The sequence below is a fragment of the Phyllostomus hastatus genome, unplaced genomic scaffold, assembly GCF_019186645.2.
Source record: "Phyllostomus hastatus isolate PE091 unplaced genomic scaffold, TTU_PhHast_1.1 phas_scaffold_11, whole genome shotgun sequence".
NCBI classification, from domain to species: domain Eukaryota; kingdom Metazoa; phylum Chordata; class Mammalia; order Chiroptera; family Phyllostomidae; genus Phyllostomus; species Phyllostomus hastatus.
In genome coordinates, this window is record NW_025334005.1 from 7,896,590 (window position 1) to 7,924,311 (window position 27,722).

The 27,722-nt window shown below is 46.7% G+C and overlaps 2 protein-coding genes across 2 annotated transcripts; both read right to left on the minus strand.

The window, feature by feature from the left end:
• Nucleotides 1-1,631: 1,631 nt before the first annotated feature.
• Nucleotides 1,632-8,072, minus strand: LOC123829262 (serine protease FAM111B-like). Its single transcript, XM_045854764.1, has 5 exons — nt 7,423-8,072; nt 7,152-7,306; nt 6,325-6,375; nt 5,291-5,457; nt 1,632-3,770 (listed from the first exon to the last, which is right to left on the minus strand). The coding sequence occupies exons 1-5, from the start codon at nt 8,070-8,072 to the stop codon at nt 1,632-1,634; spliced, it is 3,162 nt and encodes a 1,053-aa protein (XP_045710720.1).
• Nucleotides 8,073-9,144: 1,072 nt separating this feature from the next.
• On the minus strand, nt 9,145-18,248 carry LOC123829263 (serine protease FAM111B-like). Its single transcript, XM_045854765.1, has 8 exons — nt 18,059-18,248; nt 17,122-17,184; nt 15,592-15,924; nt 15,110-15,458; nt 14,839-14,993; nt 14,006-14,056; nt 12,970-13,136; nt 9,145-11,449 (listed from the first exon to the last, which is right to left on the minus strand). The coding sequence occupies exons 1-8, from the start codon at nt 18,246-18,248 to the stop codon at nt 9,311-9,313; spliced, it is 3,447 nt and encodes a 1,148-aa protein (XP_045710721.1). The 3' UTR covers nt 9,145-9,310.
• Between the last annotated feature and the right edge of the window lie 9,474 nt (nt 18,249-27,722).

Here is a 27,722-nt window from a genome sequence, read left to right on the forward strand (position 1 = left end):
TAGCGGGTCCCCGCCGCCCCCGGGTGCTTCGTGCGGGGCGGTCGCTGCTCTCCGCTGCTGCAGGGTGGGCGACCGTGGTTCAGGCATCCCGGGTTCCACCTGGCGGCCGCTGCGGAACACCGCCCGGACTGGACAGAGGCAGCTGTCCGGGTCCCGTGGGTGTCCGTCCGTGCCCCGCGCCCCACCCGCTTCCAGGGGACCAAGTGGTCCCACAGCTGGTGCGGTGTGGGGTCTGCTGGGACCTGGGGACCCCCGCTTCGCCTCCCCACTTCCCCGCAGGCAAGGGAGTCAGCGTGTCCGAGGGGCCGATGCACACAGACTCTGGCAGCCGGAGGAGGAGCCCCGCGCCCCTGATCCTGGGGTCCGGGGGGGCGCGTTGCTAGAAGCTGAACTCGAAGGTCCCCAGGAAGGACTCCGGAGTCGGGCACCTCCCAACCAATGGCAAAGGCGCGCCCTCCAGGGGCTTCACACAAACACCTTGTGGTTGAAGAACCCGAACAGGGCAGATCCCTTCGGTACTGGGGGCCGTGTTTGAAAAGCTGGTCAAATGCGGGGAGAACAGACTTGCTCCGTGAGGACGGTGACAACTCCTTTCCTACCTCAGGGAAAAGTAGATGTCTGCGTGACAGTTGACGATGTAGGTGGAATGGAGGGGAAAGCTTTTCCTAACTTGACCTAATGTGAGTGACCCACTGAGAAGTACAGTCACTGCCCCATTCCAGGTGCTGGGTGGGGTTTGCAGAGAGCAAACCTTAAGAGCATAAATGTAAAAACAGGATGAAAAAAGTTAGAAAAAGTGAAAACTGAGTTTTATCAAGTTCCCATTATTCCTTAAATCTTCCTCGAGTGGTACAGGAGGCTGGTACCAGCACATACTCACAGAGAGGGAGGGAACAAGTTACTGTAAGAGGGGACTTGCGATTGTCTCCTTGTAGACTCTGTAGACATGAAAAAAGAGAGGCAAGAGGTGGTAGGGAGTGGTGCTGTGGAAGTTGCCCTACATCTCTGGGGACAGAGGGCGTACCCTAGAAATGAAATGTGCTTCACGGGGTGCTTGCCGGTGCCCTTGGCACTAAGCACCTTGCAGGCCACAGGAAGGAGACTGCATTCTCGTGGTGAAGCAGGTGGCTACATCTGATGCCAAGTGTCAAATTCTTTGTATGCAAAAAAGGAATCTAAGTATTTCATGTGAGGTTTGAGATCCCTTCAAATGAAAAATAAGCCAATGAGCAAAAAAAATCAGTGTTTATTTCAGCTCCAATATATATTCTGCACATGCACACAATTCTCTAAAAGTTTTCTAAATAAGAAAGCATATTCAGTATACTTTAAAGAAGCCAGTCCAGATAATCTATATTATTGACATATGTTCTTTTTTAGTATGCACATGATCATATGTTTAGTGGATTTTAGAGAGAGAGGGAGGGAGAGAAAGAACCAAGGGAAGGGGGAGAGAGGAGCACTGATGTGAGAAACATCCATCTGATGCCTCCCATATGGGACACAACCAGGACTCCAACATGCCACTCAGGTATGTGCCCTGACTGGGGAGTCAAAACCACAGAGTCTCCTTGGTGTACAGGACGACACTTCAACCAGCTCAGCCACCTGGCCAGGGCTCACTTTTTCCCCTAATGTTCCATGGATTCAATCTGATCATCTCCAAGTGATGACTCTTGTTTGTTAGTTTTCTCTTGATTGAGGTTCTCATGTTTCTTCTCTCCAGTTAACAGTGCATACAAGGGCTCCTTCCTCTGTTTGAGATCACAAAGAATTGAATCCATAGAATAGCCAAATTCAATAAAGGCATGATCCTTACCCTCACTTTTATAAAACTGCCCAAAGGAGTGCACAGCAACCACTTTACCATCTGCATTAAACACTGGGGAGCCAGAGGACCCACTCCTAAAGCAAGTATCATACCTCAGTATGTCAGTTCTATTCACATAAGCCTCTGGTGGGAAACTTCTTGGGGTAAACATAGAGCAAACATCATGAGTGGCAGCATGTGGTCCTGCCACCCCATGTTGATAGTGCTGGAGGTACCTCCCTTCACGCTCTGGTAGAGTAATCACAGCACACCCATCTATTTCCTTCGTCCGGCCTTCTGGGTGACCAATTATATAAATCAAACCACTAGATGGCAGAGAGGAAATTTGGCCAACTAGTCCTGGAGGAAATCCATTTCCATTTGCTCTTAGTTTTAAAATGGCATAATCTAGATCTCCAGCAGACACGTCAACACATGGCTCAAGGGAAAACCATTCCTCAGCAGGGGGACAGAATTCTTTGTAAGTGAAGGTGACTTTTGCACATTTGCTTATTATATGTGGCCACAGACTAGGATGTGTGTATTCTCCAACCATCCTGTGTACAATATGTCGACAAGTGAGGATATAACCATCACTGAAGACGAAGCAAGTGGCGTTGCCTTTGATGCCATTATTGTCCCATATCAGGAACCCAACTGACTCACTAAGTCGAGTTTGACATTTAGAGGTTGCAACTGAAACAGAATTTTTAGTTACATTGACAAAGCATTCTTTATATATTTTGAATTGTTGAGATGGTGGCAGTTCGGTTCTCTTCTGTTCCTCCTCAAAATACTTTCTCATCCAACGTGCATCTTCACTGAAACGAGGATTGCGCCACATAACAACACTGTTCAACACTGTGCAGTGCTGTAGCCAGTGCTGAGCTGCCTCCTCCTGGATACCCTGGTTAATAGCACGTTCCATATGCAGACGGGGCCTTTCCCAAGCACGTGAAGTTTGTTTCCCACATTTTCTGTTGCTCTCACTGTAATAACGTTTCATTCTGGAAATTGTCCGGCGTTTTTTACCTTCCAGATCATTCTCTAGACTTCCAGGTGGCAGAACGTTTTCTTGGTCTTCGTCTTCTACACCTTCAGACTCTCCATCGTACTCTGGCTGGTGGTCCTGATTCTGCCTTAACATCACATCGTAGGGACTGATTTCATGTGTGGCATTTCCATTGTTCTGCCTAGTTTTTAGGGGGGTACGTTTCCTAACTGGTGGCTTTTTAGAAACGTCCAGTTCTAAGGTTTTTCCGGCTACTTCCTCCACCGTGGACTGTTTTCCATGAATGTTTCTATGATTTTCTATGAGTTTCCACTCAAATTCATCCAGGTCAGACCGAAATCGGCCATCTTTGCACAGGGCTTCTCTGACAGTCTCACCCTTCAAGGCGTAGACACAAAGTATACTTCCCATTTCATGAAGGGCCCTGTTGCTAACAATCTTCTTTATGCTCTTCCCAATAGCCACAACGTGAAAAAGAACACACTCGATGCTGGGATTTTCATAGAGGCGTAATATCTGATCACCTTCCTTCTGGTTCCCCTTTCTCTGACCAACTGATATTTCAAGCTTAGAACCTTCTGGTAGGCACTTGAGAGGCATTCCTAAATTGATATATCCTTCTATTGCTTCCTTCCCATAGACAAAAATGTTCTTATTGGAACACTTCTCTATCTTTTTGAGGACATTCTCATTAGCTCTCAGAGCTGAGTCGATACTCTCATTGAGTTCACCACATGCTGTAAACACGCTATGGTCTCTTTTCCCAGAGCCTTCTTTGAAAGTAAAGCGGAAAGAACACTTGTCACTCCTGCTCACATCTGGGTTCCGAATTTTAAGGGATGCTTCATGCCCACCGACTTCACATTGAACGGTGCCGCTGCCCTTGCCCGTGTCACATGGAGAAGGACCCACAGTTGTGCTGGAACGTGTCTGCTTTGTGACAATATCCTTCACAAAGGAAAGATGAAACCTTCCATAAGAATCACCCTTAATAATGATGTTTCATGATTTTATAATTGGAAAACTAATAGACATTCTGCATAATAACTGGATAATACCATGGATGATGAATAATGGAGAAAACTATCAGTCATTAGTTCAACACCAGAAATAACCACTCTGCATTATCTTTTTACTTCAAAGACTTGATATGCAGAGAGAAATCTTAAGTTCCTTGGATTGTACTAGGCGAAGAGCGTGTTTGTCACTGAGCAATCCACCATTGCTTTCTCAAGTCGTTAGACAGCCTTTGAAAACAGATTTTGATGGGGCATATTATATTTTAGTGCACAGTAACTTTTACTCGATTCTTCCATTGCTGGATATTGAGACTGTCTCCAGTGTTTAACTACTCTAACGTGACAAACATTTCTACACTGGAAACATTTCTGTCTGTCCATCTGATTATGTCCCTAGGCCAGATTCCCAGCAGTGGAAATACTGAGATAAAGACTGTAAATGTATTTCACAACAAATCCCCGGCCAAGATGCTCTCCACATAAGTCACGTCAATCCGCCCCACTGTCGAATAAGATGGACTGTGTGGCTGACTCTCTAAAGCATCGCAGTAGTAGTGTTACAAATGTTTGCCGATGGATAGATGAACTGTCATCTAATTGGACTGTTTTTAAGTCTGTCTACATTGTTCCCTTGCTAGTACAGCTGGACATACTGAATGCATCATTTGGACATTTGAAACATCCCCTTTCAAAAAATTCCCATCAAGTATCTGTTTAGTTTCTATGTGTACACAGTTTTAAGAGAACTAAGGGAATATAATGAAATGCTTGATAAATCACAAGATTGGCTAGACAGACAAACAGGTAAACATATTCAAGTGTAAACAAGGGTACATATTCATATAGAAACAAATAAGCCTCCTTCTCTCTGCTCCCTAAAACCACTTGTGTCCACCACGATTTAATAATACCATTTTGCTTATTGTTCAGTAAAAGAGAGGGCCGGTCAAAAACCGGGTCCTGACTGACTGCATTCAGAAAACTTTGCTGTGAAGTCCATGACTTTTGTTACTTTCATAAAGTTGGGTTTTACTTTCTTCTTTTGTGAAAGAGGGAGAGTAATAATATTTATTGCAGACGGTTGCATTAAATGTTAAATAAGATAATCCATAGGAAGTGAAAAGCATAATCCCAGGGACACAGTCTCTTCTCAGTAAATATTAGCACTGTTACTACCTACGTCTGTCTATGACCCCAATGATATTAAATGTATATTCTGTTGAGCAGTCAGTCACCTGGCACAACAAGGCACTTTTTGCATGGTGAATTCATACAGTATCATTGCCTTTTCCAGAAGCACTTCTGTGGACGATGTCCCCAAACGTATTTGGCAGTGCACAAGAAGGGATTGTCACTGCCATTCTTTATGAACTGACCCCTCCCAGGGCCCCAGTGCAGCACTGTGGTGAGAGGGCTGTTCCAGGAAGGAGGTGCAAAGTGCAGGCATACCTTTGTGACTTCAGGTGTGGAGCACTGGTCATTTTCAGTGGCACCGAGTGACTTGTTGTCTTCACATTGCACGGGATTCATGATGAGTCCCAAGAGAATCTCACTCACGTCCACTACTGGCCCAGATGAAGAAACAGGGACTGGGTCGATCCGCCCACTGCAAATGACTACGACAATGCAAGACAAGATACACAAAACGACACACAGCTTTCAAACGCTGGGCATCAGGCAGCTGAGAACCATGATCTCTGACCCCTGAGAGAGGGAAGTCAACCGAGCTAAGCCCTGTGGTCGACTAGATGACTTTGGCAGAGTTTCCAGTCCATGTGTTGGCAGGGGCAGCAGAACAGCGCCTGGCAGTCTCCCTGGGTTGAGCAGACAAGCTGAGAGTCCTGGGAGGGCTGGGAGGCTCGAATTTGTGGGGCAGAGAACTGGAGGGAGAGGAGAGCAGCAGCTACCCAGACACAGAGATGGAGACTTGGAGGCCCATGGTGGGCTCCCCAAGAAATTGCAGCCAAGTCTCTGTCAGTGCGGGACTGTGATGACACTCTGGGAAGCCAGGGAAGGACCCCTCCCCCTCAAAGGGAAACACAGGACAATTCTGGGGCTCACACAGGCCTGAGAATACTTTCTGTGCCCCAAGGTCACACCAGAGAACTCCATCATTCGTGGACTAGTAGGCAGAGCGTGCAGAAAGGTGTGGCCTCCCCAGCGAGACAAAAGCAGCCCTCCAGCAAAGGCTGCTCTGGTGCCACCTGACAGACCTGGAAAGAACGACTTGGGGGGACACAAGTGTTTCTGAGGACAGTAACGGTGCATGAGAGCAAAGCGGAAGCACAGTGAGAGAAATAGAGGCATCTCCAGCAATGCCCCCTAATATGAAATTAGCCAAGCTTGCGATCCAATCCAAACTGATCAGGCCTAGACGGAAGCAGGAATATATTGCCCCTAATGAGGACAGCAATCAATCAATGAACAGAAGCAGGCCCAGAAGGGACACCTGGACAGAACAAGAACACTGAAACAGGTATTACCTTGGATTTCTGGCCAAATTGGAGTGAGAGGAACTGGACTTACCCTCCTGTCTGGAAACAAAACAAGACAAAATGGGCAACATAAATGAACCTTGGTTGGCAAGGGACTGGACACCACGCACTTAGGGACAGTTCCAGCTGAAATGCCTCTGTGGTTACTGGGGGTGACTGCCCTGAGAGGTTCCAGGCCAGCATGCAAGGAGGGGCAGCAAGGCAGAGGGGGTGGAATTCCTGTTTGGAGGAGATAGAGCTGAGATGCCAAGGAGACACAGGACTCTGGGTCCCACGCAGAGGGCTCCCCTCAAGTATTCAGCTGAGAAGGGCCAGGGCAGCAATGCTGGAAACTACCTAAGAGCAGAGAAGAACCCCCGCACCCCCAGTCCACAAGCATGAACAACCAAGCAGGGGATATCTTTTCCCCAACAACCCTGTCCCGACTCCCCCCAGGGGGCATGCCAGTTTTCTCATTTGTAAAGGAAGGAGCTTGGCTCAGATTAAACTTGGATTGTGCCAGCGGCGAATTACCTAACCGCTGTGGACTTGCTACAGGATCTCACCCTCCAGCATCACCACCCAGTAAGTCTAGAGTGCGGTCCTGGAGGTCGCTCTTGCAACACCCCCTCCTCCCCCCACCCCGCAGCTGCTCACAAAACATCTATGGGAACAGCTGCCTGGACTGTCTGCAAGTGACGTTCCAGGTGTGGGGAGCTTTCTATAATGGGAAGCTGCCTGTCCTGCCCTCCTCCCCGCCCCCCACCCCCTAAACCTCCAGGCCAACCAGCCCCTAAGACCTCCAGGTCCGACTCCAAGGCAGAAGAACCACTCACGTGAGCCGAGAATCTGCCCTCGACCTGGCCGGTGGCTGCCGCCCTGGGAGCGGCAGGAGCTTCGGCGGCGGCGCTGAGCGGGCTGTCTCGCGAATGCACAGCCCAGCGGGAAGTGGAAGATCCCGCGCTCCGGACGCCGCCGCAGCGCTTCCCGCCTTTAGCTGGCGATCTTGCGGCGCCCGCCCGCGTGGCTCGGCGGGAACCGGCTGGTCAGCGGGGAGGCGCGTCCGGGCCCGAGGCGGTCCTCGGCTTCCCGCCAGATCCCACCCACCCAGTCGGCCCCGAGCGCGGCGCTCGGCCGGCTGCCGCCTTCCGGGGCAGACCTGGAGCAACCCGGACCCGCTGTCCCTTCCCCGCCTTCCCGGTCCGCTGCGGCCGCCAGCTGCAGGCGCGCGGGAGGAGCCGGGTGACACGGGACTTTCCCGCGTTTTGATTGTGCGGGGCTGCGCGGAGCGGGAAGCCGGGGTCCAGCTTCAGGAGCTGCGGGACGAGAGGCCGGTCCCCGCCGCGCCCGGGTGCTTGTTGCGGGGCGGTGGCTGCCCTCCGCCTCTGCGGGGTGGGCGACGGTGGGTCAGGCATCCCGGGTTCCACCTGGCGGCCGCTGCGGAACACCGCCCGGACTGGACAGAGGCAGCTGTCCGGGTCCCGTGGGTGTCCGTCCGTGCCCCGCGCCCCACCCGCTTCCAGGGGACCAAGTGGTCCCACAGCTGGTGCGGTGTGGGGTCTGCTGGGACCTGGGGACCCCCGCTTCACCTCCCCCACTTCCCCGCAGGCAAGCGAGTCAGCGTGTCCGAGGGGCCGATGCACACGGACTCTGGCAGCCGGAGGAGGAGCCCCGCGCCCCCTGCTCCCGGGGTCCGGGGGGCGCGTTGCTAGAAGCGGAACTCGAAGGTCCCCAGGGAGGACTCCGGAGTCGGGCATCTCCCAAACGACGGCCAAAGGCGCGCCCTCCAGGGGCTTCAGACAGCACCTTGTGGTTGAAGAACCCGAACAGGGCAGATCCCTTCGGTACTGGGGGCCGTGTTTGAAAAGCTGGTCAAATGCGGGGAGGACATACTTGCTCCGTGAGGACGGTGACGACTCCTTTCCTACCTCAGGGAAAAGTACATGTCTGCGTGACAGTTGACGATGTAGGTGGAACGGAGGGGAAACTTTTCCTAACTTGACCTAATGTGAGTGACCCACTGAGAAGTACAGTCACTGCTCCATTCCAGGTGCTGGGTGGGGTTTGCAGAGAGCAAACCTTAAGAGCATGAATGTAAAAATAGGATGAAAAAAGTTAGAAAAAAAGTGAAAACTGAGTTTTTTCAAGTCCCAGTTATTCCTTAAATCTTCCTCAAGGGGTGCAGTTGACTGGTACCAGCACATACTCACAGAGAGGGAGGGAACAAGTTACTGTATGAGGGGACTTGCGATTGTCTCCTTGTAGACTCTGTAGAAGTGAAAAAAGAGAGGCAAGAGGTGGTAGGGAGTGGTGCTGTGGAAGTTGCCTGACATCTCTGGGGACAGAGGGCGTACCCTAGAAATGAAATGTGCTTCACGGGGTGCTTGCCTGTGCCCTTGGCACTAAGCACCTTGCAGGCCCCAGGAAGGAGACTGGATTCCCGGGGTGAAGCTGGTGGCTACACCTGATGCCAAGTGCCAAATTGTTTGTATGCAAAAATAAAATAAAATAAAGTAAAATAAAATAAAATACGAAAAGAAGCTAAGTATTTCATGTGAGGTTTGAGATCCCTTCAAATGAAAAATAAGCCAATGAGAAAAAAAATCAGTGTTTATTTCAGCTCCAATATATATTCTGCACATGCACACAATTCTCTAAAAGTTTTCTAAATAAGAAAGCATATTCAGTATACTTTAAAGAAGCCAGTCCAGATAATCTATATTATTGACATATGTTCTTTTTTAGTATGCACATGATCATATGTTTAGTGGATTTTAGAGAGAGAGGGAGGGAGAGAAAGAACCAAAGGGAAGGGGGAGAGAGGAGCACTGATGTGAGAAACATCCATCTGATGCCTCCCATATGGGACACAACCAGGACTCCAACATGCCACTCAGGTATGTGCCCTGACTGGGGGTCAAAACCACAGAGTCTCCTTGGTGTACAGGACGACACTTCAACCAGCTCAGCCACCTGGCCAGGGCTCACTTTTTCCCTAATATTCCATGGGTTCAATCTGATCATCTCCAAGTGATGACTCTTGTTTGTTAGTTTTCTCTTGATTGAGGTTCTCATGTTTCTTCTCTCCAGTTAACAGTGCATACAAGGGCTCCTTCCTCTGTTTGACATCACAAAGAATTGAATCCATAGAATAGCCAAATTCAATAAAGGCATGGTCCTTACCCTCACTTTTATAAAACTGCCCAAAGGAGTGCACAGCAACCACTTTACCATCTGCATTAAACACTGGGGAGCCAGAGGACCCACTCCTAAAGCAAGTATCATAACTAAGCATGTCAGTTCTATTCACATAAGCCTCTGGTGGGAAACTTCTTGGGGTAAACATAGAGCAAACATCATGAGTGGCAGCTTGTGGTCCCGCCACCCCATGTTGATGGAGCTGGGAGTACCTCCCTTCTCGCTCTGGTAGAGTAATCACAGCACACCCATCTATTTCCTTCGTCTGGCCTTCTGGGTGACCAATTATATAAATCAAACCACTAGATGGCAGAGAGGAAATTTGGCCAACTAGTCCTGGAGGAAATCCATTTCCATTTGCTCTTAGTTTTAAAATGGCATAATCTAGATCTCCAGCAGACACGTCAACACATGGCTCGAGGGAAAACCATTCCTCAACAGGGGGACAGAATTTCTCATAAGTGAAGGCTACTTTTGCACATTTGCTTATTATATGTGGCCACTGATGTGGAGGTGTGTATTCTCCAACCATCCTGTGTACAACATGTCGACAAGTGAAGATATAACCATCAATGAAGACGAAGCAAGTGGCGTTGCCTTTGATGCCATTATTGTCCCATCTCAGGAACCCAACTGACTTACTAAGTTGATTATGACGTTCACGGGTTACAACTGAAACAGAATTTTTAGTTACTGTGCCAAAGCATTCTTTATATATTTTGAATTGTTGAGATGGTGGCAGTTTGGTTCTCTTCTGTTCCTCCTCAAAATACTTTCTCATCCAACGTGCATCTTCACTGAAACGAGGATTGCGCCACATAATAACATTGCTCAACACTGTGCAGTGCTGTAGCCAGTGCTGAGCTGCCTCCCCCTGGATACCCTGGTTAATAGCACGTTCCATATGCAGACGGGGCCTATCCCAAGCATGTGAAGTTTGTTTCCCACATTTTCTGTTGCTCTCACTGTAATAACGTTTCATTCTGGAAATTGTCCGGCGTTTTTTACCTTCCAGATCATTCTCTAGACTTCCAGGTGGCAGAACGTTTTCTTGGTCGTCGTCTTCTACACCTTCAGACTCTCCATCGTTCTCTGGCTGGTGGTCCTGATTCTGCCTTAACATCACATCGTAGGGACTGATTTCATGTGTGGCATTTCCATTGTTCTGCCTAGTTTTTAGGGGGGTACGTTTCCTAACTGGTGGCTTTTTAGAAACGTCCAGTTCTAAGGTTTTTCCGGCTACTTCCTCCACCGTGGACTGTTTTCCATGAATGTTGGTATGATTTTCTATGAGTTTCCACTCAAATTCATCCAGGTCAGACCGAAATCGGCCATCTTTGCACAGGGCTTCTCTGACAGTCTCACCCTTCAAGGCGTAGACACAAAGTGTACTTCCCATTTCATGAAGGGCCCTGTTGCTAACAATCGTCCTTCTCGTCTTCCCAATAGCCACAATGTGAAAAAGAACGCACTCAATGCTGGGATTTTCATAGTGGCGTAATATCTGATCACCTTCCTTCTGGTTCCCCTTTCTCTGACCAACTGATATTTCAAGCTTAGAACCTTCTGGTAGGCACTTGAGAGGCATTCCTAAATTGATATATCCTTTTATTGCTTCCTTCCCATAGACAAAAATGTTCTTATTGGAACACTTCTCTATCTTTTTGAGGACATTCTCATTAGCTCTCAGAGCTGAGTCGATACTCTCATTGAGTTCACCACACGCTGTAAACATGCTATGGTCTCTTTTCCCAGAGCCTTCTTTGAAAGTAAAGCGGAAAGAACACTTGTCACTCCTGCTCACGTCTGGGTTCCGAATTTTAAGGGATGCTTCATGCCCACCGACTTCACATTGAACGGTGCCGCTGCCCTTGCCCGTGTCACATGGAGAAGGACCCACAGTTGTGCTGGAACGTGTCTGCTTTGTGACAATATCCTTCACAAAGGAAAGATGAAACCTTCCATAAGAATCCCCCTTAATAATGATGTTTCACGATTTTATAATTGGAAAACTAATAGATATTCTGCATAATAACTGGATAATACCATGGATGATGAATAATGGAGAAAACTATCAGTCATTAGTTCAACACCAGAAATAACCACTCTGCATTATCTTTTTACTTCAAAGACTTGATATGCAGAGAGAAATCTTAAGTTCCTTGGATTGTACTAGGCGAAGAGCGTGTTTGTCACTGAGCAATCCACCATTGCTTTCTCAAGTCGTTAGACAGCCTTTGAAAACAGATTTTGATGGGGCATATTATATTTTAGTGCACAGTAACTTTTACTCGATTCTTCCATTGCTGGATATTGAGACTGTCTCCAGTGTTTAACTACTCGAACATGACAAACATTTCTACACTGGAAACATTTCTGTCTGTCCATCCAATTGTTTCCCTAGGCCAGATTCCCAGCAGTGGAAATACCGAGATAAAGATTGTAAATGTATTTCACAACAAATCCCCGGCCAAGATGCTCTCCACATAAGTCACGTCAATCCGCCCCACTGTCGAATAAGATGGACTGTGTGGCTGACTCTCTAAAGCATCGCAGTAGTAGTGTTACAAATGTTTGCCGATGGATAGATGAACTGTCATCTAATTGGACTGTTTTTAAGTCTGTCTACATTGTTCCCTTGCTAGTACAGCTGGACATACTGAATGCATCATTTGGACATTTGAAACATCCCCTTTCAAAAATTCCCATCAAGTATCTGTTTAGTTTCTATGTGTACACAGTTTTAAGAGAACTAAGGGAATATAATGAAATGCTTGATAAATCACAAGATTGGCTAGACAGACAAACAGGTAAACATATTCAAGTGTAAACAAGGGTACATATTCATATAGAAACAAATAAGCCTCCTTCTCTCTGCTCCCTAAAACCACTTGTGTCCACCACAATTTAATAATACCATTTTGCTTATTGTTCAGTAAAAGAGAGGGCCGGTCAAAAACCGGGTCCTGACTGACTGCATTCAGAAAACTTTGCTGTGAAGTCCATGACTTTTGTTACTTTCATAAAGTTGGGTTTTACTTTCTTCTTTTGTGAAAGAGGGAGAGTAATAATATTTATTGCAGACGGTTGCATTAAATGTTAAATAAGATAATCCATAGGAAGTGAAAAGCATAATCCCAGGGACACAGTCTCTTCTCAGTAAATATTAGCACTGTTACTACCTACGTCTGTCTATGACCTCAATGATATTAAATGTATATTCTGTTGAGCAGTCAGTCACCTGGCACAACAAGGCACTTTTTTGCATGGTGAATTCATACAGTATCATTGCCTTTTCCAGAAGCACTTCTGTGGACGATGTCCCCAAACGTATTTGGCAGTGCACAAGAAGGGATTGTCACTGCCATTCTTTATGAACTGACCCCTCCCAGGGCCCCAGTGCAGCACTGTGGTGAGAGGGCTGTTCCAGGAAGGAGGTGCAAAGTGCAGGCATACCTTTGTGACTTCAGGTGTGGAGCACTGGTCATTTTCAGTGGCACCGAGTGACTTGTTGTCTTCACATTGCACGGGATTCATGATGAGTCCCAAGAGAATCTCACTCACGTCCACTACTGGCCCAGATGAAGAAACAGGGACTGGGTCGATCCGCCCACTGCAAATGACTACGACAATGCAAGACAAGATACACAAAAGCGACACACAGCTTTCAAACGCTGGGCATCAGGCAGCTGAGAACCATGATCTCTGACCCCTGAGAGAGGGAAGTCAACCGAGCTAAGCCCTGTGGTCGACTAGATGACTTTGGCAGAGTTTCCAGTCCATGTGTTGGCAGGGGCAGCAGAACAGCGCCTGGCAGTCTCCCTGGGTTGAGCAGACAAGCTGAGAGTCCTGGGAGGGCTGGGAGGCTCGAATTTGTGGGGCAGAGAACTGGAGGGAGAGGAGAGCAGCAGCTACCCAGACACAGAGATGGAGACTTGGAGGCCCATGGTGGGCTCCCCAAGAAATTGCAGCCAAGTCTCTGTCAGTGCGGGACTGTGATGACACTCTTGGAAGCCAGGGGAAGGACCCCTCCCCCTCAAAGGGAAACACAGGACAATTCTGGGGCTCACACAGGCCTGAGAATACTTTCTGTGCCCCAAGGTCACACCAGAGAACTCCATCATTCGTGGACTAGTAGGCAGAGCGTGCAGAAAGGTGTGGCCTCCCCAGCGAGACAAAAGCAGCCCTCCAGCAAAGGCTGCTCTGGTGCCACCTGACAGACCTGGAAAGAACGACTTGGGGGGACACAAGTGTTTCTGAGGACAGTAACGGTGCATGAGAGCAAAGCGGAAGCACAGTGAGAGAAATAGAGGCATCTCCAGCAATGCCCCCTAATATGAAATTAGCCAAGCTTGCGATCCAATCCAAACTGATCAGGCCTAGACGGAAGCAGGAATATATTGCCCCTAATGAGGACAGCAATCAATCAATGAACAGAAGCAGGCCCAGAAGGGACACCTGGACAGAACAAGAACACTGAAACAGGTATTACCTTGGATTTCTGGCCAAATTGGAGTGAGAGGAACTGGACTTACCCTCCTGTCTGGAAACAAAACAAGACAAAATGGGCAACATAAATGAACCTTGGTTGGCAAGGGACTGGACACCACGCACTTAGGGACAGTTCCAGCTGAAATGCCTCTGTGGTTACTGGGGGTGACTGCCCTGAGAGGTTCCAGGCCAGCATGCAAGGAGGGGCAGCAAGGCAGAGGGGGTGGAATTCCTGTTTGGAGGAGATAGAGCTGAGATGCCAAGGAGACACAGGACTCTGGGTCCCACGCAGAGGGCTCCCCTCAAGTATTCAGCTGAGAAGGGCCAGGGCAGCAATGCTGGAAACTACCTAAGAGCAGAGAAGAACCCCCGCACCCCCAGCCCACAAGCATGAACAACCAAGCAGGGGATATCTTTTCCCCAACAACCCTGTCCCGACTCTCCCCAGGGGGCATGCCAGTTTTCTCATTTGTAAAGGAAGGAGCTTGGCTCAGATTAAACTTGGATTGTGCCGACGGCGAATTACCTAACCGCTGTGGACTTGCTACAGGATCTCACCCTCCAGCATCACCACCCAGTAGGTCTAGAGTGCGGTCCTGGAGGTCGCTCTTGCAACACCCCCTCCTCCCCCCACCCCGCAGCTGCTCACAAAACATCTATGGGTACAGCTGCCTGGACTGTCTGCAAGTGACGTTCCAGGTGTGGGGAGCTTTCTATAATGGGAAGCTGCCTGTCCTGCCCTCCTCCCCGCCCCCCCCCCACCCCCCCTAAACCTCCAGGCCAACCAGCCCCTAAGACCTCCAGGTCCGACTCCAAGGCAGAAGAACCACTCACGTGAGCCGAGAATCTGCCCTCGACCTGGCCGGTGGCTGCCGCCCTGGGAGCGGCAGGAGCTTCGGCGGCGGCGCTGAGCGGGCTGTCTCGCGAATGCACAGCCCAGCGGGAAGTGGAAGATCCCGCGCTCCGGACGCCGCCGCAGCGCTTCCCGCCTTTAGCTGGCGATCTTGCGGCGCCCGCCCGCGTGGCTCGGCGGGAACCGGCTGGTCAGCGGGGAGGCGCGTCCGGGCCCGAGGCGGTCCTCGGCTTCCCGCCAGATCCCACCCACCCAGTCGGCCCCGAGCGCGGCGCTCGGCCGGCTGCCGCCTTCCGGGGCAGACCTGGAGCAACCCGGACCCGCTGTCCCTTCCCCGCCTTCCCGGTCCGCTGCGGCCGCCAGCTGCAGGCGCGCGGGAGGAGCCGGGTGACACGGGACTTTCCCGCGTTTTGATTGTGCGGGGCTGCGCGGAGCGGGAAGCCGGGGTCCAGCTTCAGGAGCTGCGGGACGAGAGGCCGGTCCCCGCCGCGCCCGGGTGCTTGTTGCGGGGCGGTGGCTGCCCTCCGCCTCTGCGGGGTGGGCGACGGTGGGTCAGGCATCCCGGGTTCCACCTGGCGGCCGCTGCGGAACACCGCCCGGACTGGACAGAGGCAGCTGTCCGGGTCCCGTGGGTGTCCGTCCGTGCCCCGCGCCCCACCCGCTTCCAGGGGACCAAGTGGTCCCACAGCTGGTGCGGTGTGGGGTCTGCTGGGACCTGGGGACCCCCGCTTCACCTCCCCACTTCCCCGCAGGCAAGCGAGTCAGCGTGTCCGAGGGGCCGATGCACACGGACTCTGGCAGCCGGAGGAGGAGCCCCGCGCCCCTGCTCCCGGGGTCCGGGGGGCGCGTTGCTAGAAGCGGAACTCGAAGGTCCCCAGGGAGGACTCCGGAGTCGGGCATCTCCCAAACGACGGCCAAAGGCGCGCCCTCCAGGGGCTTCAGACAGCACCTTGTGGTTGAAGAACCCGAACAGGGCAGATCCCTTCGGTACTGGGGGCCGTGTTTGAAAAGCTGGTCAAATGCGGGGAGGACATACTTGCTCCGTGAGGACGGTGACGACTCCTTTCCTACCTCAGGGAAAAGTACATGTCTGCGTGACAGTTGACGATGTAGGTGGAACGGAGGGGAAACTTTCCTAACTTGACCTAATGTGAGTGACCCACTGAGAAGTACAGTCACTGCTCCATTCCAGGTGCTGGGTGGCGGTTGCAGAGAGCAAACCTTAAGAGCACGAATGTAAAAATAGGATGAAAAAAGTTAGAAAAAAGTGAAAACTGAGTTTTTTCAAGTACCAGTTATTCCTTAAATCTTCCTCGAGTGGTGCAGGAGGCTGGTACCAGCACATACTCACAGAGAGGGAGGGAACAAGTTACTGTAAGAGGGGACTTGCCATTGTCTCCTTGTAGACTCTGTAGACGTGAAAAAGGAGAGGCAAGAGGTGGTAGGGAGTGGTGCTGTGGAAGTTGCCCGACATCTCTGGGGACCGAGAGCGTACCCTAGAAATGAAATGTGCTTCACGGGGTGCTTGCCGGTGCCCTTGGCACTAAGCACCTTGCACTCCACAGGAAGGAGACTGCATCCTCGTGGTGAAGCTGGTGGCTACACCTGATGCCAAGTGTCAAATTCTTTGTATGCAAAAAAAGGAAGCTAAGTATTATATGTGAGGTTTGAGATCGTTTCACATAAAAAAATAAGCCAATGAGCAGAAAAAAATCAGTTTTTATTTTAGCTCTAATATATATTCTGCACATCCACATGATTCTCTGAAAGTTTTCTAGATAAGAAAGCATATTCAGTATACTTTAAAGAAGCCAGTCCAGATACTCTAAATTATTGACATATTTTCATTTTTTAATCCCCACATGATTCTCTGTTTATTGAATTTCAGATGGGGAAAGGGAGAGAGGGAAGGAGCAAAGGGAGGGGGGAGAAACACTGATGTGAGAAACATCAATCCATTGCCCCCCATATGTTATACAACCAGGAATCCAACATGTGACTTGGGATCAAACCCACAGACTCTTGGTGTACAGGACGACACTTTAGCCAGCTCAGCTGCCTGACCAGGGCTCATGTTTCCCTAATGTTCCATGGGTTTTATCTGATCATCTCGAAGTGACCACTCTTGTTTGTTATTTTTCTCTTCATTGAGGTTCTCATATTTCTCTGCAGTTAACACTTTTACAAGGTCTCCTTCCTCTGTTTGAGATCACAAAGAATTGAATCCATAGAATAGCCAAATTCAATGAAGGCATGCTCCTTACCCTCACTTTCATAAAACTGCCCAAAGGAGTGCAGAGCAACCACTTTGCCATCTGCATTAAACACTGGGGAGCCAGAGAACCCAGTCATAAAGCAAGTATCATAATTAAGTATGTCAGTGCTGTAAGCCTCTGGTGGGAAACTTCTTGGGGTGAACATGGAGCAAACATCCTGAGTGGCAGCTTGCAGTCTCGCCACCTGATGTTGATGGAGCTGGGAGTACCTCCCTTCACGCTCTTGTAGAGGAATCACAGCACACCCATCTATTTCCTTCCTCTGGCCTTCTGGGTGACCGATTATATAAATCAAATCACTAGGTGGCAGAGAGGAAATGTGGCCAACTAGTCCTGGAGGAAATCCATTTCCATTTTCTCTTAGTTTTAAAATGGCATAATCTAGATCTCCAGCAGACACTTCAACACCTGATTCAAGGGAAAACCATTTCTCAGCAGGGGGACAGAATTCTTTGCAAGTGAAGGTTACTTTTTGCACATTTGCTTATTATATTTGGCTACAGACTTGGATGTGTGTCTTCTCCAACCATCATATGTACAATATGTCGACAAGTGAAGATATAACCATCATTGAAGACGAAGCAAGTAGTGTTGCCTGTGTTGCCATTATTATCCCATCTCACAAACCCAGCTGACTTACTAAGTCGAGTAAGATGTTCACAGGTTGCAACCACATAGAATGTTTAGTTACTCAGGCAAAGAATTTTTATATATTTTGAATTGTTGGGATGGCAGCAGTTCGGTTCTCTTCTGTTCCTCCTCAAAATACTTTCTATCCAGAGTGCTTCCTCACTAAAATGAGGATTGCGGTCTATAATAACTTCACTCAACACTGTGCAGTTCTTTAGCCAGTGCTGAGCTGCCTCCCCCTGCATATCCCAGTTAATTGCACATTCCATACGCAGACGGGGCCTTTCCCAAGCACCTGAACTTTGTTCCCCACATTTTCTGTTGCTCTCACTGTAACACCTTTTGATTCTGGAAATGGGCTGGTGTTTTTTATCTTCCAAATCATTCTCTAGACTTCGAGGTGGCAGAACGTGTTCTTGGTCGTGTTCTACACCTTCAGACTCTCCATCGTTCCCTGGCTGGGGGACCTGATTCTGCCTTAACATCACATCGTAGGGACTGATTTCTCCTGTGGCATTGTCATTCTTCTGTTCAATTTTTAGGCGGGTACGATTCCTGACTGATGACTTGTTAGAAATGTCCAGTTCTAAAGTTTTTCCAGCTACTTCCTCCACTGTGGACTGTTTTCCATGAATGTTGGTATGATTTTCTATTAGTTTCCACTCAAATTCATCCAGGTCAGACCGAAATCAGCCATCTTTGCACAGGGCTTCTCTGAGAGTCTCACCCTTCAAGGCATAGACACAAAGTGTACTTGCCTTTTCATGAAGTGCCAGGTCATTAACAATTGTCTTTATCCTCTTCCCAATAGCCACAATGTGAAAAAGAACACACTTGATGCTGGGATGTTCATAGTGGCGTAGTATCTGATCACCTCTCTTCTGGTTCCCCTTTCTCTGACCAACTGATATTTCAAGTTTAGAACCTCCTGGTAGGCACTTGAGAGGCATTCCTAAATTGATATATCCTTCTATTGCTTCCTGTACATAGGCAAAAATGTTCTCATTGAAACAATTCTCTATCCTTTTGAAGACATTTTCATTAGCTCTCGGAGCTGAGTAAATACTCCCATTGAGTTCACCACATGCTCTAAACCCTCTATGGTCTCTTTTCCCAAAACATTTTTTGAAAGTAAAGCAGAAAGAACACTTGTCACTCCTGCTCACATCTGGGTTCCGAATTTTAAGGGATGCTTCATGCCCACTGACTTCACATTGAACAGTGCCGCTGCCCTTGCCCGTGTCACATGGAGAAGGACCAACAGTTGTGCCGGAACATGTCTGCTTTGTGACAATAACCTTCACAAAGGAAAGATGAAACTTTCCATAAGAATCACCCTCAATAATGATGTTTCATGTTTTATAATTGGAAAAGTAATAGATATTCTGCATGCAAACTAGATAATATGATGGCTAATGAATAATGGAGAAAAGTATAAATCATTAGTCCAGCATCAGAAATAACCATTCTGCACTATCTTTTTACTTCAAAGTCTTGATATGCAGATAGAAATCTTAAGTTACTTGCATTATATTAGGTTAAGAGTGTGTTTGTCACTGAGCAATCCACCATTGCTTTCTCAAGTCATCACACAACCTTTGAAAACAGATTTTGATGGGGCATATTATATTTTAGTGTGCAGTAACTTTTAATCCATTCTTCCATTTCTGGATATGTAGACTGTCTCCAGTGTTTTAAGTACTGTAATATGACAAACATTTCTACACTGAAAACATTTCTGTCTGTCCATCTGATTATGTCCCTAGGCCAGATTCCCAGCAGTGGAAATACTGAGATAAAGATTGTAAATGTATTTCACAACAAATGCACGGCCAAGCTGCTGTCCAGATAAGTCACATCAATCTGCCCCACTGTCGAATAAGATGGACTGTGTGGCTGACTCTCTAAAGCATCTCAGCAGTAGTATTAGAAGTGTTTGCTGATGGATAGATGAACTGTCATCTAATTTGACTGTTTTAAAAACCTGTCTATATTTGTTCCCTTACTAGTACAGCTGGACATAGTGAATGCATCATTTGGACATTTGAAACATCCCCTTTCAAAAATTTCCATTAGTATCTGTTTAGTTTCTATGTGTACACAGTTTTAAGAAAACTAAGGGAATATAATAAAATGCTTGATAAATCACAAGATTGGCTAGATATATGAACAGGTAAACATATTCAAGTGCAAACAATGTGCATATTCATATAGAAACAAATAAGCATTCTTCTCTCTGCTCCCTAAAACCACTTGTGTCTACCTCGACTTAATATTACCATTTTGCCTATTTTTTAGTAAAAGAGAGAGCTCATCAAAGCTGGGTCCTGATGGACTGGGTGCAAAAATCCTTGCTCTGAAGTCCATGACTTTTGTTACTTTTATAAAGTTCAGTGTCACTTTCTTCATTTGTGAAAGAGGGACAGTAATAATATTTCTTGCAGAGAGTTGCATTAAATGTTAAATAAGATAATCCACAGGAAGTAAAATGTATATCCCAGGTACACAGTCTCTTCTCAGTAAATATTAGCACTGTTACTATTTACGTTTGTCTATGACCCCAGTGACATTAAATGTATAGTCTGTTGAGCAGTCACCTGGTACAACAAGGCACTTTTTGCATAGTTAATGCATACAGTATCATTTCCTGTTTCAGAAGCACTTATGTGGGTGATGTCCTCAAACGTATTTGTATATGTTATATACATGTAAATGTATATTATGCAATATCCATTTTATATACAAGTGTATGCAGTATACTTTCTATCACCACAAGGGTCCACAATGTTGCCCTTTTATAGCTGCGCCCAATTCTCCCCACTACCTCCCTACCCTTAACTCCTGGCCATCATTAATATGTTCTTCATGTCTGTAATTTTGCCAATTCAAGAATGTTATGTATATGGAATCATAGAGGATGTCACCTCTTATGTTAATGTGGTACAATTGGTGAGCCAATATTAATCTGTTATTATTATCTAAAGTCCATATTCTACATTAAGTTCACTCTTGGTGTTGTTCATTCTGTGGGTTTTGACGTGGACCTCACAGAACACAGGGAGCGGTATCTCACTGCTGTTTTAAGTTGCAGTTTTCTAAGGACATATGACATTGAGCACCTTTTCACCTGCTTATTTGCTAACTGTCTTTGATAAAAATGCCTGTTAAGGTTCTTCAGCCCACCTTTTTTTAAGTAGGGTGTTTGCTTTCTTATTGTTGAGTTTTTAAAAGATCTTTGTATACTTTAGACAACAGTCCTTTATTAGATGTGTCTTTCACAAATATTTTATCTCAGTTTGTGGCTTGTCTTTTCATTTATTATTTCTCTCTCTCACTCCCTGTCTCTCTGTCTCTCTGTCTCTCTGTCTCTCTGTCTCTCTCTCTCTCTCAAGAACAGGTGCTTGTGACTTCTGGCGTGCTGCAGATGCCACAGGGCCCAGGGGTGGTGAGAAGTGCCTTAGAGTCCCAGTGCTTAGACTCGCAGGACTTCCTCCAGCCTTGCCTGGAGGCAATGTACTCTACATTGTGTGGCACTGGGACTCCATTCCCTAACAGTGCCTTTCACAAAGCAGACGTTTATTATTATTTTTAAAAAATTTTTTTTAAAAAAATGTTTTACTTACTATGCTATTACAGTCATCCTATTCCCCCCTTCACTCCCCTCCACCCTGCACACCCTCTCCCACCCACATTCCCCCCCTTTAGTTCCATGGGTCATACTTATAAGTTCTTTAACTTCTACATTTCCCATACTATTCTTGCCCTCCCCCTGTCTATTTTCTACCTACAATACATGCTACTTATTCTCTGTACCTTTCCCCTCCTATCTTCCTCCCACTCCACTGTTACTAACCCTCCATGTGATCTCCATTTCTGTGGTTCTGTTCCTGTTCTAGTTGTTTGTTTTTGTTTTAGGTGTAGTTGTTAATCATTGTGAGTTTGCTGTCATTTTATTGTACCTGTTTTTTTATCTTCTTTTTTCTTAGATAAGTCCCTTTAACTTTTCGTATAATAAGGGCGTGGTGATGATGAACTCCTTTAACTTGACCTTATCTGAGAAGCACTTTTTCTGCCCTTCCATTCTAAATGAAAGCTTTGCTGGGTAGAGCAATCTGGGATGTAGGTCCTTGCCTTTCATGACTGGGAATACTTCTTTCCAGCCCCTTCTTGCCTGTAAGGTCTCCTTTGAGAAATCAGCTGACATTTTGATGGGAACTTCTTTGTAGGTGACTGTCTCCTTATCCACTTGCTGCTTCTAGGATGCTCTCCTTCATTTTAATCTTGGATAATGTAACTCTGATGTGCCTTGGTGTGTTCCTCCTTGGGTCCAACTTCTTTGGGACTCTGAGCTTCCTGGACTTCCTGGAAGTCTCTTTCCTTTGCCAGATTGGGGAAGTTTTCCTTTATTATTTGTTCAAATAAGTTTTCAATTTGTTGCTCTTCTTCTTTCCCTTCTGGTACCCCTATAATTTGGATGTTGGAATGTTTAAAGATGTCCTGGAGGTTTCTAAGCCTCTCCTCATTTGTTTTGAATTCTTGTTTCTTCGTTCTTTTCTGTTTGATTGTTTCTTTCTTCCTTCTAGTCCATTCCATTGATTTGAGTCCCAGTTTCCTTCCCATCACTATTGATTCCCTGTACATTTTCCTTTATTTCACTTAGTGTAGCCTTCATTTTTTTCACCTAATTTGCAACCAAATTCAACCAATCTGTGAGCATCCTGATCACCAGTGTTTTGTACTGTGCATATGATATGTTGGCTACCTATACAACCTATCTTGTATTTTTTCTGGAGCTTTGATCTGTTCTTCCATTTGGGCCATTTTTTTTGTCTTGTTGCGCCTGTTACGTAGTGAGGGGCATAGCCTTAGGTGTTCACGAGGGTGGGTCAATCCAGTCACTGTGTTGTGACACTGTTTGTGGGGCAGGGGTCAGAGAGGGAACAATGGCGCTTGTTGGGAAAGGTACAGAGGTTCGCCCTCTGTCAGATTCCAGTCCCTTCTGCCGCTTCCACCAAAAAACTGGGCCCCTCTGGTACTGATTCCTGGGAGGGTGGGCTTATGTACATTCTGGACCCTGTGAGTCTCTCCAAGGAACTCTCCTGTGAGGCTGGGAGTCTCTCTCAGCACCTCAACCCCCACAGGTGTTTGCAATCAGTGTTTTGAGGCTTTATTTCCCATTGCTGGAGCCCTGGCTTAGGAGGTCTGTCTCAATCCCCAGTTTCACCTGGTTTATCAGCCAGCGAATGTATGACCACCTGGTCAACTAGCCACCTTGTGCGCTTTGCTGGGTCTGCCCGTTGCTACCCCATGCCCTGGGTCTGCCAGCCACTGCCTGAGCACCAGGGTCTGTCAGCTGCTGCCTTGAACAACTGGGGTCAGCAAGCCACCACTTTTTTTTTTGTAGCCCCTCTCTGGGCCACCTGACTCTGTACTTCCTACTGGTCTGGATGAATGTGTCTACTTTAACTCATTGGTTGTCGGACTTCGGTACAGTTCAATTTTCTGTCAGTCCCGGTTTCTAAATTTTTGTTGTCCTTATTTTGGTTGTGTGAGGAGACACAGTGTGTCTACATATGACTCCATCTTGGCCGGAAGTCCATTATCCCTATATTCTTTAGACCCTTAAGGACTTCACTACCTTTCATGTCCTGCTCCCTGCCCCCCTCCACCCTGGTGAGTCCGTGAAGAGTGGGGCAGAGTGCTGACAAGGTAAAAATTGGAGTGCAGGGCTGGGTAAGGGAAAGGGTGCTAGTAAATGTCCCAGGCTCTTTGTTGGGACCCTCAGAAGGCTGAACTCAAGATGTGGAGCAACCAGAGGTAGACAAAGCTTAAACCTTCTATGACTCAGCCTCTAGTCACTTCCGTCCCTGGCTGAGTCAGGGTGGCCTTACATCACTCTGCCTATCAGACGACAGGGTGAGCCCTGTCTAGAGGAGAAGAACAAAATCCAGATGATAAAGTAGGGGATAACATTTCTCCCAGAAAGGCAAGTCTTCATGTAAAATCCAAGAGGATACCAAGGCCAGGCTGGCTGAGCTCCTGAATATACACACACATACCGTTTGCATTTCACTACCAAGGCATTTTGTATCCTTCCTTCTTAAGTCAATGAGTCTGAGTTGAACCATCCCCAAAGAGGAATGCCAGATGGAAGACACCCCCTTGGGTGGAGCCATCAGTTTCAACACAGTTTAGCAGCAGGTTAGTAAGGGCTGCCTCTGTTTGGAAGGGGTGCCCTGGAGGCTGCATCCAGCAGGTGGCAGTGTGCACCAGGAAATGGCCTCTGCGTGGCTGGTGGCCTTTCAGTGTTTAACCCAAGCTGGGATTTCCCTTTCTTCTTTTGGGATTCTATATTATTTTTGCTGGAATACTCAGAGGGGACAGGGAAATGGTATGGGGACAATGTGTATGTTCCACATGAAGCAGTTCCTGAATAGGAGAATCCCCTCTGGCACTTATGAGAGAGAAGTGCTGGCACAGAGCACATCATGCCCACGACTGTCCACTGAGCCCCATGTGACAGATCACGCCAGTCTTTCTCCCGACCTTGTCCTGTTTTTCCAAGGTTGGCATCTAGGCACAGTGTTAGGTCCTCTCCCAGGTGCCTCTCAGTGTCTGGTAAGCCCCCAGATCCAGGACCCCTTTCTGCGCCAACCCCCACCCCAATGCCTCAGCTCCGTCCCTCAGTTCTTGGTGTCTGACCACTCCTCTGCCCAGAGTCTTTTCCATTTCTGGAATAGAGAAGGAAGGTAACTTGGGCACCTGGAGTCAACTGGACCAAGTTGGATTCCTTCCCTCCAGTGTTCACACAACAGTGGATGGCCTTTGGATTTCTTGGGGGCAGAGAGATCTCAGCTCCATCTCAATGATCGTTCTCTAAAAGCAGCGGAGCCTTTGGTGAAGGGGGTAAAAGGGATCAGGGGAAGGGTGAGGAGGTAGATGAGAGGGACTACATGCTTTTATTTTTTGGTTTTGAGTGGCTGTGGTGCTTTGGGTTCAACCAAATAAACTTCTTTGTTTTAGCTTTTCTAATTAAGTTTTCTAATTAAGAAAGTGTATTCATTACACTTTACTAAAGCAACTAGAGATACTCTAAATTAATGACATATTTTCATTGTTAAATCTTCACTGGAGGATATGTTTGTTGAGTTTTAGAGAGAGAGGAAGAGAGAGAGAGAGAGAAAAGAGACACATGGATGGAACTGAGAAACACTGATTGGTTGCCTTCAGTCCACACCACTACGTCGGATTGAAGGTTCATGTTAGGTGTGTGCCCTGCCCAGGGATCAAACCACAACTATTCAGAGCACAGGATGACCCTCCAACCAACTGAGTCACATGGCCGGGGCTCATTATTTTTCCTAATATTCCATGGGTTCAACCAAATGAACTTTCATGTTTTAGCTCACCTAAAGCTCCTCAATAGTAATTGCCATCAAACAGCAAGATCAGTTGTTGAGCAATGGGGAGGCGCTGGGAGAGTGGAGCCCCTGGAGATTGTAGGAAGCTTCGTGCCCCTTCCCATATGTCTTGCCCTGGTGACACCTCAGGTCTTAGATTCCCAAAGGCCTGTGCCATGCAATGGAGACAGAGTCCCATTCCCTGTTCACAGACTCCGGCATCTTTGCATTGAGAGCTCTGGACAGCGTTCAGAAGTTTAGTAGAGGAAGTGAAAGGACTGGAGAGATCTGAAGGCTGGCAAACAAGTGACAAGGTTGGCTCTTGCTATGTAAGAAGGGAGGGTGGATCTAAATGAGACACTGGCTTCAAAAATGGGTTCCAGCCTGGAGGGGAGCTGGTGGGCTTCTTGGTTTTCTTTCTCCTCTCCCTTTGGCCCACCTCCCTGAGACATATTCATGTCTTCTTTTCTTCCCCCCACAAGGCCTTCTTCTTGGGTCAAACCTCCCTCTTCCATCCCTCAGGAGGACACAAGTCATTGGATTTAGGGCCCATCAGAAATCCCAATGATCTCATCTAGAGATCTTTAACTTAATCACATCTGCAAAGACTTGATCTCTGACAAAGTCAAATTCACATTCACAGGTAACAGACAGCTAGGACTTGGACATACGTTTTTGGCGGGACACACACAAAAACTAATGCTTTGGGAAAGAAATAAAGTATTGATGTCAAAAAAAAGGCCATGTTTAATGCCTTTCTGAGCTCATCTGGAATTCCCAAGTGGAAATAAGCAAGGACAGAAAAGAGGTGGGCAGTATGAAAGGTCAAAAGGAAACAGGAAGAAAATGTTTTCTTTTTCTACCTGTGTCAAATTTTAGCCTGATTTATTAACTTGATACTTCTCTGTGTTAGATTATTTCATCTGAACAAAAAACACCTGGTGATAGGATTTATATATAGCATAATAATAGCAATAGGAATATGCCGATATTTTGCAGTTAGTAATCAAAGTTGTGACATACATTTCATGATAAAAACTGCATTGCAACTTCACTAACAATCTTTGTGTACATGTGCATATAGTGTGTTAGTATATATACATACATACATATATATATATATATATATATATATATATAAAATCTAGCCAACACCACTTCCTTATAAAGCTGAGAACTACTTTTTCCTAGAATCCCTGTGTGTTAAAGGTCAGCATTTATCAATGAGAATAACTCTGAAGAAACTGGGAAGGTGAAAATGAAGTATTAGGCTTTTTTTTGGATAATCATGGAAGTGAGAGGATTGTGTAATATCTACACAAGCTCACACTTGTAAATTGTGTCTGATGTGGCAATTTTGCAACCTCTCTGTGAGTGACTACTTTGCCATCATGGTGACAAGAGGTGGGACCATCTCAGACTTCCCCATGTCAATCAGCTACTTCACTCCTCTGGCTGCAGCCTTAGAGATCTTCTCTTCCCCTGCTCCTCCCACTCATCTGACCCCTAATCCTAATCAAACACCACATTCTTGTAGTACTGATAGTAATTTTTACTCTCCTGACAGAATATAGACTGATATTGTAACTATACTTATGTATGTTAAATTGAGGACAGCTCCAATTTAATGAATTAATCTTATAATCCCTTGAAGAATATTATTCATTTCAACAGTATTAATAGTTCACAGTCCAAAAAAGTTACAATACCAAATGCTGGTGAGAATGTGAATGAATATAAACTCTCCCTCAGTGCTTGTGAAAATGCAAAATGGTGTAGCACCATTAGAACGCAGTTCAGCAGGTACAATACTTATGAACTTAAACATGACTGTACCACACAGTCCAGTAATTACCCTTCTTGGTATTTACCCAACTGAATTGAAAACATATGTTTATTCAAAAATTTGTACACAAATGCTTATAACAAATTTATTTATAATCACTGAAAACTAGAAGCAAGTAAGAGCTCTCCCAAAAGATGAATGAACAAAAAAGTAGTGGTATACCAATATAACAGGATATTATTCAGTAATACAAAGAGGTGAGCTATCAAACCGTAAAAAGACGCAGAAGCACTTCACCTGCATATTGCTAAGTAAAAGAAGTCAATCAGAAAAAAGCTATATACTATGTGATTACATCGCATTCTGGAAAAAGCAAACTCTCTCTAAAAATAAGTCTTTAAAAAATAAAACAAAACAGAGATAACAATCCACCTTATAAAGCTGTTAGAACTAGTTTATACATGAGCTTAGAAAAAATGCACTTAGAAAGTGCAAAGAAGTGGTCAATAGTATTTGTTATTATTGATGATATCAACAATTTTTTAAAGATTTTATTTATTTATTTATTTGTTTGTTTACTTATTTATTTATTTATTTTTTAGAGATAGGGGAAGGGAGGGAGAGAGAGAGAGAGAAATCTATCACATGCCCCAACCAGGGGTTGAGCCCACAACCAAGGCGTGTGCTGTGGCCAGAAATCTACCCAGCCACCTTTCCCTCTGTGCCACAAGGACCAACCAAGTGAGCCATGTCGGCAGGGAGCAATAAGCACC

Coding starts and splice junctions, on each gene's coding strand:
- LOC123829262 (XM_045854764.1), bottom strand. CDS start 8,072: ATGCCCGACTCCGGAGTCCTCCCTGGGGACCTTCGAGTTCCGCTTCTA. Junction 7,307..7,422: donor CCGCGCTCGGGGCCGACTGG/GTGGGTGGGATC, acceptor CGCCAGCTAAAG/GCGGGAAGCGCTGCGGCGGC. Junction 5,458..6,324: donor AATTTGGCCAGAAATCCAAG/GTAATACCTGTT, acceptor GCATTGTCGTAG/TCATTTGCAGTGGGCGGATC.
- LOC123829263 (XM_045854765.1), bottom strand. CDS start 18,248: ATGTTAAGGCAGAATCAGGTCCCCCAGCCAGGGAACGATGGAGAGTCT. Junction 17,185..18,058: donor ATGTGGGGAACAAAGTTCAG/GTGCTTGGGAAA, acceptor CTGGCTCCCCAG/TGTTTAATGCAGATGGCAAA. Junction 13,137..14,005: donor AATTTGGCCAGAAATCCAAG/GTAATACCTGTT, acceptor GCATTGTCGTAG/TCATTTGCAGTGGGCGGATC.